Below are 15,011 nucleotides of genomic sequence, written 5' to 3' on the forward strand. Positions count from 1 at the left end.
TCTGAAAAGTCCAGTGTACTTGAAGGAAAAGAACATCCTGGTGCTACTAGGGACTGTCAGTCAGAGACATTGGCTGGCGAAGCCATCTCATCCAAGCTGGTTTTCTGCCTGCTTCTGTTGCTGATGGGCTGATGCGTGTCCACTGCTTTATTCATAATCGCCCTGCTTCCTTTTAGCTGTACCCATTCTTGCTTCAGGCTGAGGCTGTGATGGAGTAGTGACACAAAGAATTGGGGTCTCCTTCCAGCCCACTGATTCTTTCAACAGTAAGTTCTTTCTCTGTAGAAATAGTTTCTCTGTTGCCTACATTATCAGAAATAAATATAACACACTGTTCTGTTTTATTTTGACACTGGGTTTCACTATGTATTTAGGGGTGGCCTGAAACTCACTGTATAAACCAGGTAGGCATTGAACTCACAGAGATCAGCATGCTTCTGAGTGCTGGGATTAAAGGGGCATACCTGACTCCTTTTTTTTTTAATTTTTTTTAATTTTATCTCTATGAGGTGTGTGTGTGTGTGTGTGTGTGTGTGTTTTGAACAAAGAGTCCATCAGATCCTCTGAACCCTGGTCGTCTGCAAGAGCAAGCAGTGTTTCTAAGCAGCGAGCCATCTCCACAGCCCCTTCTGCCTGCTCTAAACTCCACTTCATTGTTCATCTTGCCAGGCATGTCTTCAATTCCTACTCTTAGTCTTTGTTTTAATTCAGTGAGTTCCTATTTGATTTTCGCTTATTTCTTCTATTACCTCACCAAGATTATGGGAATACTTTTGTTTTGGAAGTTTCTCATTGTCGACACTTGAATTGTTGCTTTAAAATCCTTGCTGACATTTCTGACAATGGTTTTCTCTCAGTGCCACCACCACGGAACTGGTTTTTCTCCTCTGCTTTTCATTTAGGGGCATGGTCATGGTGTTACATGATTTCCATTTTGACATCATTTGTGTAACATGTCAGCAGTCCTGACACTGTGGGTACAGTGGCCTTTTATCCTTCATAACCTTTTGAAGGTGTTTTGGTTTTTCTGGATTTGCCTGATTGATTAAACGGGATTATACCTCCAGTCTATACCAACAGGCATATTTTAGAGGGGTCAGGAAGAGTGGTTCTCAACCTCCCTAACGTAACCTTTTAATAAATCTCCACCAACTGTAAAATTATTTTATTGCTACTTCATAACTATAATTTTGCTATAGTTATGAATTGTAATGTAAATGTCTGATATACAGGACATATGATATGTGACCCTTTGCATGGGCAATTTGATCTCCCAAAAGGGTCTCAATCCAAGGGTTAAGAACCACTGATCTGGACTTAGTGGGATGCCCTTACCGACTTAGATAGGTTGCCCAGTGATGCCAGGGAGAAGTCTCCATATCTTGAAGGCAAAGGATCTTCCAATATCAGGCTTTTTCCTGGGCCCTCTGTAATAGTGGACACACTCTTGATGGTTACTTATGTATCAACTGACTCCAGGCAGTTTTCTTTTACATCCTCGAAGATAAGGATTCTAAAATGGGTTCTGCTAGCCAAAAGAAATGGCTGAAGCTATCCCTAGCTATCTTTCCCCTTACCTAATGGCTCCTTGTCCCCACAAAGCCAATAGTAGAAGTCTTATTGCCGCCCAAGCTGCATCTTTACAATCTACACTCTTCCTCTGTGCTGTTTCTTTCATGAAGAGCACACGCGCTAACACTGAACCCATCTTGTCTTCAGTCAGCACTAACAACCTAGTCCTCTCTGCAAGCTTCGATTTCCCCTATGACCCGGCTGCTCACAATTCTGAGGCATGTTCATGCTTGTATGGTCAAACAGAATGGCACCAATTGGCTAGTCTATAATGACGCAAATTCTGTATTATTCTGATTCAGAAGCCTATAAATCCAAAATGAAGAGCCCATCGGAACAGGAAGGAGTTCTTGTGGGATGTTGTCACCACAGAAGGGATCCAATGGGTAGGAAGACAAGAGAGGGAGCCAAACTCCCTTTCATAATTTAACCTTTTTCCACAATAGCATCATTAATGGATCTTTATTTGTTGGTCGGATCCCTCTTGACCTAATCAATTCTTCACAACTACATTCCCACTGGGGATTAATCTTCAGAAAATTTCTTTTGGGCGAACACATTCAAACCAGAGATGAGAGTGAATATTTGGATATCTATAGTGGGTGTGGGCATTATTCTTCCCACATCATGTACCCTTAAGATCTCTAACTATCTCCTTCCCCACGGTAGCCTCACTGAATTACCTGAATTCCGGGTGATTAATGAGGTACAGACACCAAAGCTCATTGGCATATCCTGTCACCAGTATCAAGCTCGAAAAAGAAAGAGCCACCTGTGGGAAGGAAAATATGAATAAAATTTATGGTAACTCTAAGCTATAAACCCCCAATTTATTCAAAACATTGTTTTACACTCAGTTCTCATATAGCTGTGTGCTTTAAATGAACAAGTCAGTGGGCTTACTTGTGACTCCTTGTACCAGTTTATACTGTATATTAGCTAACTTCATCCTCACCACTCACCTCCATTTCCACCTGCACACACACACACACACACACACACACACACACACACACACACCCTGCTGTTCCCCTTTCTATACTTAAATGGCCCTTTCACTTAATATCCCTTATTAAAATATAAATTTCACAACCGTCTGTTTGACTCTGGCTTCGTTCACACAACATATTGTATTTTACAGTTCAATCCGTTTTTCTGAGAACAAAACCCTTTCCTGTTACACATAGATGAAAATCACATCAATGTATGTCACATTTTTTAAGCCATTCATCCAGTGATCAACAGCTAATGTTATTCGAATGGCTTGTTTATTTCACACAGTGTGGCAATCAGAATGGATATGCATTGGTCCTGGTTAGTTTTTATTGTCAGTTTGACTCAACCTGGGAAGAAGGAGCTTCAGTTGAAGAATTGCCTCCATCAGATTTGCCTTTGGCCACATCAGTAAGGATTTTTTTTTTATGTTTGATGTGGAAGGGTCTAGCCCACTATGGGTACTGTCATCCCCCATGAAGGTGGCCCTGGGTAGTATGAGAAGGAGAGAAAGCTGAGTAGGTCATGGATACCAATCCAGTGCTCAGCATTTCTAAGTTGTCTCTGCTTCCTTTCCTGCCTCTAGAGTCCTGCATGAGTTCCTGCCCCAACTTCGCTCAGTAACAGACAGGTACCTAGAAGCCTTGAGTGAGACAAACTCCTCTTTCCTCCTCAAGTTGATGGCTATGATGAGATTATTCTTCTGGTTGCCTACTTGTTCTTCACTTTTTTGAAAGTTGGCTCTGTTTATTGTTCTTAGAAAGATGATATTACATGTTTTCTCATGGGCTCTTTGTCTCTCTCTGTAACTATCTCTGTTTCTGTCTCTCTCTCTCTCTCTGTATTTGAATGTTTGAGTGTGTATATGTGTATGTTTGTGTGTGTGTGTTTGTGTGTGCATGTATGTGTGTGTATGTATGTGTGTGTTTGTGTGCTTTCCAGGCTTAAAAAAATCCCGAAGGCTATAAATATCAGCAGGTGCCTAGAGAAGTAAGATGAAGGGGAGAAATTGGGGAAAATCATGCCATTTGAATTAACCCCACAATGACGTCAGCCACATAGTGGACCAACAGTCATAAAATGGCAGAGGAGTCATAAGAGCAGAGAGAGAGAGTAAAACACAAAATGTGAAGGAAAATGTGCTTAAAATTAAGATAGAAGAGAGAAAAAGAAGACGGTGAACTTAGAAAAGTGGACAGATTTTAAAAAGCTGCCATAAGTTAAGCTCTAAGTACATTTAAAAAATTATAATGTTAAAGTGGAAGGGAATTATTGGGAAGAGGGAAGGGATGGTCAGAGTGTAGTGGGGACAGGGCAGGGTTCTGAAAAGAATCCTTTTGAAGATCTGAAGAACTATGTGACACAAACAATTAAAGTGCCCTTTAATTTACAGGTAAATTCCAAACTTACCTGCTTCCACTATTCTGTCTACCCATATTTCAAAAACAAAATTACCTCATCTATTTCATCCTGTTTTACTGCATTTGATCTAATAAATTCCTTGTAACCAGAAGTGCAGGTTAACTTTAAAGACATTTAAAATATGACTGGTCGATATCGGGTTTGTCTTCAGTTTATCCCAGCTTTGGAAGCAGGTCCAGGAGCTAATTTTTCCTCCCTCTTTTCAAAGAATTCATAATTAATGATTGCCATTGACTTCAATACAAGGTATTTAATCCTGTAAAAATTCCAGCTTTGTTTGAATAAAAATAGCCCTCCTCTAAATGTGGGTTTTGATAAAGCTAATTTTGGTGTGCTATCCAGTGGGCTGCCTCGGAGAAAGAGAGGCTAGCAATACGTCTGATACGGAGAATGGCTTAAAGATAACCAAAGAAAAGATAGGAGCTGGGAAAATAACCACCAAGAATGTTGGTGACTCAGAAACCAAAGACTTTTTCAGAAAAAAAAAAATGCATGAAAAGATCTACTTGGGTAGATTGTGTCTCGAGTCATCAGAATATTTGGGTGGGGACTTTATTTTGGTCTCCAGGAGTCTACATGAGATGCTAAAACCTAGATGCTGGAAGTTTCTAAGCGTAACTAGGGAACGAACTGGCCTGAGAGGGCTTCTATGACATAAGCAGAGCCTGGATTATGTCACAGACACAGGGCGGAGGTTGCGCATCTCTTCCACTAGGGGGCGCTTGACACCTTGAAGGTGGGTTCACTATCTTCCCAGCGGTGTGTGAAAGCCAGTTCAGCTCCTGAACCCCACAATTGTTCAACAGGCTTTTGGTGCCTTACCGATTTCAGAAGACAGAATCTGGACGACTAGGACATTTTCTTTCGGTAAATACATTTATGAAGATAACTGGGACCCTTGTAGGCCAGAAAGCTAATAGTTTTCCCTCGTACAGCGAGTAACCGTATGTTCTAATGTCTTCCATGTTTGAGAGCTAGGCGGATGGTCTAGGCTAGTCAGTCTCCGGAGTTTATTATCCTTTGCTAACAATATCTAATTCATAATCCTACTAAAATGCCAAAGCTCCTCTCTGTGAATGTACATTTTAGGAGATAATATTTCTTTTTTGATTTTTTTTTTCGTAGCTGAGGACCGAACCCAGGGCCTTGTGCTTGCTAGGCAAGTACTCTTCCACTGAGCTAAATCCCAACCGCAGGAGACTTTATTTCTAAATGGCTGTTGTTGCCTAGACAAAAGAATCTTGTTGCGGTCGAAGATGCAACAGCTTCGCGGAATAAACCTGGGGCTGGGTCTGGATGCACAATACAGAAAGCCAGTGGACTGATGTGCTGTGTCTCTGGGCAGATAGTTGTGGATGTTGCCACATAGCTCACAGTTAGAGCGTATAAGAGGGGTGTGGCCACCCTTCTCCGTCCTTTGTTATCCTTTTTCTGTTCTGCTTGTTTAAAGTGAGGGACAGGGATACTTAATCCCACACTGACCTAGCCATTCAAGGAGAGGTTCCGCAGCAGAGGCAAAGTGCCATGGGCCCAAGAAATGTCTCTGAATAGGTTATTCTGAGCTGTAGAGAACTATTTGTTCATTTCCCTTTGAACTTTAGATTTTGATTTTTGAGACAGGGTTTTTCTGTGGGTAGCTTTGGCTATCCTGGAACTAACTCTGTAGTCCAGGCTGGCCTTGATCTCACAGAGGTGTTCCTCCCTCTGCCTCTTAAGTGCTGGAATTAAAGGTGTGCTCCACCATTGCCCAGCCCTAGTATGAGCTTCTGATTATGACAGAATTAGATTCAGATGCTAAAACCTGTTTACCATCACCTTCCTCACCCCCTCCAAAGTTCTGTTAGACAAGAGCCTTGGTCCAGTGCTCCCTCACCCCAACCAAATTGTTCTTGCAGGCACTCATATGACAGAGGCAGCAGCATTGTGTATGGTTTAAGCAGGCAAGCTCTTCAAACCCTGGCCATGGGCAAGTATGAATCCTGAACACAGAACGATAGCCACAAGACAGTGGACCAGGAGTGCCGTGGCCTACCACACTAGGTCTACAGCCATGAAGAAGAGGATGTCTCTGAAGAGGATGAGCACACCATCCTTCCAGAAGCGGAGGAGAAGGCCTTCTCGCCAGGCCCTGGGGAACATTGTGGGCTGCAGAATTTCTCATGGATGGAAGGAAGGTGATGAGCCCGTCACACAATGGAAGGCCATCGTTCTAGATCAACTGCCAACAAATCCCTCTCTCTATCTGGTCAAGTATGACGGGATTGACTGTGTTTATGCACTTGAACTTTACAGCGATGAGAGGATTTTAAAGCTTAAGGTCTTGCCTCACAAAGTAGTGTTTCCTCAAGTGAAAGATGCCCATCTCGCAAGTGCCATGGTTGCCCGAGCTGTGGAGCATAAATTTGAGAACAAACATGGCTCTAAGGACAACTGGAGGGGGGTGGTCCTGGCCCAGGTGCCAATCATGAAGGACTGGTTTTATATCACCTACGAGATAGATCCAGTTCTATACATCTACCAACTCCTGGAGGATTACGCAGAAGGTAACCTCCGTATCATTCCAGAGACTCCTCCAGCAGAGGTGAAGTCAGACGCTGACAGCGACATCTTAACAGGTCAATGTGTGCATTACACCAGAAGCGACGGGTCCAAAAAGATAGGCAAAGTCATTTACCAAGTTCTAGCCAAGCCTTCTGTGTACTTCATCAAGTTTGATGGCGACGTCCACATCTACATCTATAATCTGGTGGAAAAGATCAGTTAAGGTGAAATTCACAAAGTGTGGGGCACATAGATGGGTAATTTATTGGATTGGGGGAAAATGTTTGTTTTTCTTTGTTTCAGATACCCAAGGGCCTTTGACAACTCCAGTATCTTTTCCAGTGGAATTTGTTTTTGCTCTAAAAATTAAAATGTGTGATGTGACATGTTGTGTCTGACCACTTTGGTGGAGGAGACGGGCTTTGGTGGATGGAACATCTAGAGGAAGCCAGAAAAGTCAACGCTGTGAACAGTAAGTCTAATGTCACAAGGCTAAAACTAACAGGACTGAGCTGTTCTGGTTTTTAGAGAGAGAAAAAAAGTGGAGATGAGGCTTAGAGGAGCAGGGATGGCACGGGAAAAAAAAGATGGATGTTTAGGAAGCAGTGGAGAGGGGGCAAAAATAGATAGACTTTCTGAGGTGAAGTTTGAGGGAAAAACAGACTGTTGGGGAAAGAGAGGCAGGTAACAGGGAGTTGGTTTTGGAACTCACAGGGAAACCCGATAAACTGATCCAAGCAGAATCAGAATCAGAGAAGAGCAGGTTTAGTTTGACTAACAAAACCTAATGAATCCTGTTTCTCATCTGTAGATGTATTATTTTTAATCATGTGGGTGGGGGCAGGGCATGAATAGAGGAGACCACAGAGACAAGAATAGGCAGGTCCCCTGGAGCTCGAATTAGAGGTGGTTGGGGCCCATTGGACATGAGCTCAAAGAACAAAATCCAGGTCCTCTTTCAAAGCAGACCAGCTCTTGAACAATTGGTCATCTCTCCAGGCCCTTAGGTCATCTTTTTAAATAAATCCAACCTTCATATGCAGAGAAGAGACCAGGATGAGGGTAAGAAAGATTAAATTGATGGTGATGTGGAAGAAAGACTAAAGAACACATGAAGGAGTAGAGGACACTGAGGGACGAAGGAATTCCAAGATGGAGTTCTCAAAAAGTGAAGCAGGAGACCCAGGAAGAAAAGAAAGGGTCTAGAATGAGTTGAAATTGGGCCACATACATATTGGTCTCTTTGGTTCCTTAAAGAACAACCAAGCCATCACTACAGAAGGTGGATGTGAGGTGGAGGCTTCCCCGAGGACATTTTGACGAGGATAACTCAAGAGTAGTGAATGCCAAACTAAGCTTATATCTATCGATTGCTGAAAGTATCATAAAGCCCATTATTTGTATGATCAGTAAAAAGTAATTTAGAAGAGAAGATGAGGATGCCGTAAGCTTCTGTCAGGTGTTACATGGATCCTGTATTTAGCTTCCCTGAGCACTGTTTGCTTCTGTTGCATCCTGTAATATTTTTGGAGGTCTCTGCTCAATGCCCCTAGAAGACCACAAAGAGCTCCTGCACTGGCTTGTCTTCCCTGACTCTCCTATGACTGGATGGCTTCCTCCACACCTGTGGGCCCTGTTACCTATCTAGCCCCAGGAAGTTTCAGTCTTTTACCCACACTTAAGCTTATCCTCAGAAAACTCTTGACAGTGCCTCCAATACAGAGGTGCTGAGCTCTTTCCTATGCTATTTGCCATGACTTTAAAAGGCTTTGTGGTTCCTGACCTTGTAGCTCTCTCCTGCTGAGAAGCCCCTGTGCACTCCGTGGGGTCTCCTTGAACCACATCTAAACTCCAAGAATGTATTTCAAGGCAACCTTGTCTTGGACTCATCCATTGCTGTTTCTTCTCTCAATAATAAGTTTCTCACTGCACGACTTGAAAATACTTTCTTTTTTTTAATTAATTCTGCTATTTGGTGGTTTTTATACTGGCTGGTTGTCTGACGGTTTCATTGCTGCAAAAAGACACCATGACCAAGGCAACTTATAAGGGACAACATTTAATTAGGGCTGGATTACAGGTTCAGAAGTTCAGTCTATTTTCATCAAGGCAGGAAGCATAGAATCCTCTAGCAGACATGGTGTTGGAGAAGAAGCATATCACCCCCACAGTGATATGCTGCCTCCAACAAGGCCACACCTACTCCCACAAGGCCACACCTCCTACTTGTGCTACACTTCCCATGGGACAATCACATTCTAACCACCACCCTGATTTTATGCCAATCCGACACAAGCTAGAGTCATCAGAGAAGAGGTTGCCTCAGTTGAGAAAATGCCTCCATAAGATCCAGCTGTAGGGCATTTTCTTAGTGTTTGGTGGGGAAGGGTTAAGCCCACTGTGAGGGGCACCATTCCTAGGCTGGTGGTCCTGGGTTCTATAAGAAAGCAAGCTAAGCAAGACATGAGTACCAAGACAGTAAGCAGTGACACTCCATAAACTCTGCCCCAGTTCCTGCCTCCAGGATCCCGTCCTGTTTGAGTTCCTTTCCCAACTTCCTTTGGTGATGAGCAGCAATGAAGAAGTGTATGCTGAATAAACCTTTTCCTCCCTAACTTGCACTTTGGTCACGGTGTTTCCTTACAACCATAGAAACCCTAAGTAAGACAATTTCTTATAGAAACAGTGTGTCTAGTAGAGCAACAGATGTTTACCTCATAACCACAAATAGAAACATATAGACACTTTGTTTTAATTTAAAGGTAAGACTTGCTCATGTACTGACCTGTGAAGTTCTAGTTTCTTCCTTCTCTCCCTGATGAATGCCGTGATCAAAACTAACTTGGGGAGGAAAGGATTATTTGCCTTACAGGTTACAGAAATTCACTGAGGGAAACAAGAACAGGAGCTTGAAGCGGTAACAAGGACCACTGCTTGTTGGATTGCTCCCTGTCTCAGTCATTGTTCTCTTGCTGTGAAGAGATACCATGGTCAAGGCAACTAGTGTAAATGAAAGCAAGTAATTGGAGGCTAGTTACAGTTTTCAGAAGCCTGTTCCATCATCATGGCAGGGAGCATAACACTGGAGCAATAGAGAGCTACTGCTCTGTAAGCAGAGAGAGAGAGAGAGAGAGAGGGAGAGAGAGAGAGAGAGAGAGAGAGAGAGAGAGAGAGAGAGAGAAAAAGAGAAACTCTGGCAAAGCATGGGGCTCTTGAAAACTCAAACTCCAACCTTGTCGACACACCCACTTCCTCCAATGAGGCCACACCTCTTAATCCTTCTAATCCTTGAAAATACTGTCACTCCCTGTTACCTATATATTCAAATATATGACTGTGGGAGCCTTTCTTATTCAAAACACCACACTCCCCATGGCTTGCTCCCTTACTATTTCTTACAGCCTAAAAGGCTTTTCTTTATATACATAACTACTGATGTTGGGCCCTCCCACAACAATCATTAATCAAGAAAATGTTCCATAGACTTACACAAAGACTAATCTAATGGAGGCAGTTCTTTAATTGTTCTCTCTTCTCAGTTGACTCCAAATTGTCAAGTTGAGAAAAAAAAAAAAGAGCGAGAGACCCAGCACCTTAATGTTTCTCTTACTCCATGTTACATACTCACCACCAGCCACTCTCTTCTCTCAGTGTATAGACCCACTTCCCTGTATGGCAGAACTGAAGTGTAACTACTGTCACCAACATGAATATTCGAGGGTATTTGACTAGAAATTAATACATTCTACAGCTCCCAATGCCAAGCAAAAGCATTTTAGTGTGTGTTACACTTACTGGAAGACTGTCAGTCACTATCCATTTAATGGGTCACAGTAGACCACAGTACCAAAAAGTCAAAACATATCATCTCCTCTCAGCAGGAGACATAGCCCTTTCTCAAAACCCATGACTATCTGTAGGCTTAGATTTTTTCCAAACCTACTTTATTTAGGGTTCTTAAACACTTTAACCACCTTTCAAGCCCACTAACCAGAGGTAGCAGAAAGAGAAAGTTGATAGGAAAAGGGAGAGAGTTTTGGACCTATTTAGAAGTAATTCTTTGGGGCAACTCCAATCTTCATTGTGCAGTATGGTCCAATAGCAAACGCAAAACACAAATCAGTAGCAGTGCCTTGATCTGGAAGAGACTACAAGGCTCTAACAAACCAACAAGAAGCAGCAGAACCAGCCAGAAGCAGCCCGTATAGCACAGGTCCTTTTGGGTGTTTCTCATTATGGAACGAAGACCAGCAAAGACCATCGAAGCCTTGCAAGGTGTAGCAATGTAAAAATGTCCTCTCCCTCTCTGTTGGATTACATTTATGTTTTCCATAAACATCCTGTCCCCCTTCAAGCATGTTCTCCAGCGAAATATCACATGCCTTCTCATGTGTCTGCTTCTGCAAAACATCCTCTCCTAACATAGCTTCTAGAAAAATATCCTGTGAGACAAGTGAGTTTCCAAAGTAACCAAAATTTTTCCACTTCATCTAGCCTTATCTCACACTCAGCCGTTACATCACAAAACATATAATGGCAGTCTTGCAAGGGTCCTAGGCCCCAGCTCCATCAGTCGCTAGAGCTTCTGCAATTGCTCTCCGTGAAACTCAACTCATTTCGTGAGCACAACCTTTAGTTATCCCTGTAAACATTGTGCTCTCTCCATCTTTCCTCTCAGCCAATAGCTGTCCAACTTCCAACCAACTCAGCTGTGACCAGAAAAACCCTCATCAAGAAAGCCAATGAATTTGACTTGATTTTTTTTCCCTGACAGAACGGAGTGTTCTCGCTGCATGGTTACACTGGTGTCTGAGTCATCTGTAATAAAACCCACTACTAGAAAGAGCAAAGTCACAGGAACTATGACAAATAGCAAATCACATAACAAGCATCACAGTTGACCAAACCTTTTTTGCAGCTTTATTGAAGTATAATTTACATACTTAAAAAATCCATTTATTTTAAGTGTGTAATTTAATGATTTTAAAGCAAAATTTATAGCTTCCTTCCTTTTTTTAATACTCATTTCCCACTAGTTCATATGATATCAAAGTCTATTAAAAACACAGAATTGAAGTCAGGAGAAGGACCTGAGCGGGAAGCAGCAAGGCACTTGATTTGCTAAGACAACTGATACATTGGCAGAATCGTCTGGATAAAACCACTTGGGAAACATTGGGACTTCTCTTAGCGTGCAGCCTCCAGACAAAGTATTTAAAGGATTAAGTCTTGGGTCCTCCTAAACCAAATCCGGTCCTGACCTGGTATGTCAGCATCACTTTTGGCCACTTTCACATTAATCACATTCATCACTCTTACAAGTTGCCCAGCAACTCATATAGTAAACAAACTCATTTTGGTTCATGGTTTCATAGGTTTCAGTCCATGGACACATGACCATGAAAGGGGCACTATAGAGCTCAACTGCTAACCTCACTGGCATCCAAGAAGCACCAACACAGGAAGAGACCAAGGACAAAAAAAACACCCTCCAAGACATATCCCAAATGACCAAGTCCCTTAATTTCCTATCTCCTAGTTTCCCACCACATTCATACACATCCATCAACAGATGAACTCATTAATTACAGCCCACAGGGTCCAATGGCTTTTCATAGTCCAAACTTTGAACATTGAACTGGGACAATGTGTATCTTAAACCCATAGGGTAGGGCCAGAAGGTTGTGTCAGAGGTTTAAACTTCACCTCACACTAGCAACAACTGGGTAGATTTCTCAACATTTCCTATTTCTTTCTGTTACTGAGCTACACCCTGTCTGCATTGCAGCATTTTGTCTGGGGTGAGATACCTTCAGAATCAATTGAAAAGACGCCCCCCACCATGTGTTTTCTTGAATGTAAAATGGGACATCTATAATATAGACAAACACGCATATATACAGACTCACAGATAGAGGGAAAAAGGGAAGGAGTTGAGTCTTAGGAACCCTCATGGAAGAGAGAGTTGAAATATAATATACAGATGTCAGCAGGAACCAGAACAAAGCAGTGTCTTCTATACACAACAGGACCACTATCCCCCAGCCCTAAGTGATAGGAAAGGGAGAGTCAGTTTTTTACAAAGATGTAGCTGGTGATAAGCTGCACAGGCTCCAGTGGCTTGCCCAATGCCCATGATTTATGGGCAGCGTAAATGACTTGAGTGGGTTATTACAGAGGGCAGAAAGAGAGCTTGAAGTTGGGCGAAGGGATTAGGTCGGGATGAATCTGGGAGGAGTTAGGAAGAGATGTGAGAAGTAAATTCTACCAATATATAATGTACGAAGTTCTCCAGGAACTAACAAAAGTGGTTTTTAAAATACTAAATCTACACTGAACACATACAAACCATTTTTCTTGTCATCTCCTAAATAACAGTCCCACATGATTTCATTTCATTAAGTACAAAAGCAATTCAGAGATTATTTAAAATGTAGGAGGATCTGGAATGACAGCAGAGGGGTAAAGCCAAATGTGTGGTCACACATGCAAACACCAGTGCTTGGTATGGGAACAGGAGGATGATGGTGGCTTCCTGACAGTGAGCCTCACCTCAGGTTCAGCAAGGGACCCTCTCACAAGAGATTACAGTAGGTAGTGAAGGAGCAGAACACGCTCTACCCTCCCCCAGCCTCTGAACTAACATGTCTCTATGCACACATGCACACATGCACACATACAGACACATAAATATGACTATAGTATTCAAGAGGCTTGCATAGGTTATATGCAAATGCAGTCTCATTTTAGCCAAGGAACCTGAGGACTTTTAGATCATTGGGAGTCCTGGGGCCAACTCTCAGAGGACAGGATATATCTCCATATTGCGCAAACAAATCCTTTGTTGAGTGTGTGTCAGTGTCTCCAGACAGTTCTCCTCCTCTATGTTCCTGTGTATCACAGAGAACGATCTGGAAATAATGAAAAAATATAAACTAAAGGCTTTGTTGCAGTTTCTAGGCTTGCGTTAAAAATCATATTTTTCACGTTTTATTAAATGGAAGGAAAATCTTCAGCTCCCAGCAACAATAGACTCAATCATGTTTGCTTCCATTTTATCCCATTATGAATAGCAATTAATTGCACATCAATAGCTCCCCATGCTTCGAACTAAATCAGGATGAAGGAATATGTTTCCGTACAGATAATTAATGCCTATGTGGATAATCAAGTAGAAAGGGGGGAGGTATGATGCCTTTGGCTTATTCCAGAGTTCAGGCTTGATTGGATAGTTGTTATGCAAATAACGCTAACCTCTGAGAAATGAAATGTAACGATAAAAAATACTACCAAATGGGATGGACACTCATTACTTGATTTCTTTTAAAAGAAAAAAAAACATACTTTAGGATTTTGAATAAGTGTTACCCTCAGAATTCCATATATTTGAATGTGTTTGGTTTTCACTTAGTGGATTGTTTAAAAAGGATTGGGCATTGTGTTTTTGTTAAAAGAGATGTGTCAATGGGAGGTGGGGGCCTTGAGATTTCAAAAGCCCACCAGGCTTCACTCTCTCCCTCTCCCTCTCCCTCTCCCTCTCCCTCTCCCTCTCCCTCTCCCTCTCCCTCTCCCTCTCCCTCTCCCTCTCCCTCTCCCTCTCCCTATCCCTCTCCCTCTCCCTCTCTCTCTCCCTCTCTCTCTCTCTCTCTCTCTCTTTTCCCTCTCTCTCTCTCTTTTCCCTCTCTCTCTCTCTCTCTCTCCCTCTCTCTCTCTCTCTCTCTCTCTCTCTCTCTCTCCCTCCCTCTCTCTGTCTCTCTCTGTCTCTCTCTCATCTGTCGAGCAGGATGTGAGCTCTCAGGAACTACTCCAGCCATGCCTGCCTGCCTGCCAGCCTGCTGCCATGGTGTCTACCACGATGGTCCATGGACTCACCCTCTGATACTGTAAGACCGCAATTAAATGTTTCCTTTCATAAATTGGTTTGGTCATGGTGTCTCTTCACAGCAATAGAACAGTAACTACAGCACACATCTTCCTGTTTATTTTTCTAATACTTCCGTATTTATTTCATTAAAGTTACCTGTTGTCCATTTAACAGTTTTATGAATAAGTTTCAAGTTTTAAGACAAATAGTGCCTATCCCATCGACCACGGTGTCATTCATCACAATGTTATGGGGCTCCAATCTAGGGATTAATCATCAGGGTTTGAAAACAAAATCCATCAGCTCAATACATTAGGCTTTATTGGAGAAAGTGAGGTTACAAGTATGTAATCTCTTTAGTGTCTTCTCTGCCAGTCTGTTGTATGCATGACTTGTTGAATATTGTCGTTTGTGGTGGTTGTTGTTGTTTTTTAAATATGAAATGTTGAATGCAAGGGCAAGTGGCAGGGATCCGATAGATCTTTGAATCCTCACTTTCTCATTCCCATCTCGGACTAAGTCTCCCAATCCTCAGCTATCATTCAAATACACTGAAACAACTGAAATATACCGAAACAAGGTGATATCAAGACACTGAAACAACTCAAATATACCGAAA

The 15,011-nt window shown here is 42.4% G+C and overlaps 1 protein-coding gene across 1 annotated transcript; it reads left to right on the plus strand.

Annotated features, from left to right (window-relative positions):
• Nucleotides 1-4,696: 4,696 nt before the first annotated feature.
• LOC103694730 (Y-linked testis-specific protein 1-like) lies at nucleotides 4,697-14,421 on the plus strand. The gene is made up of 4 exons (XM_063280611.1): nucleotides 4,697-4,854; nucleotides 5,883-6,752; nucleotides 6,832-7,000; nucleotides 14,312-14,421. Exon 2 carries the CDS (start codon nucleotides 5,960-5,962, stop codon nucleotides 6,749-6,751), a length of 792 nt encoding a protein of 263 aa, XP_063136681.1. The 5' UTR covers nucleotides 4,697-4,854; nucleotides 5,883-5,959; the 3' UTR covers nucleotide 6,752; nucleotides 6,832-7,000; nucleotides 14,312-14,421.
• The last annotated feature ends 590 nt before the right edge of the window (nucleotides 14,422-15,011 follow it).

Source organism: Rattus norvegicus, chromosome Y (genome assembly GCF_036323735.1).
Source record: "Rattus norvegicus strain BN/NHsdMcwi chromosome Y, GRCr8, whole genome shotgun sequence".
NCBI lineage: Eukaryota > Metazoa > Chordata > Mammalia > Rodentia > Muridae > Rattus > Rattus norvegicus.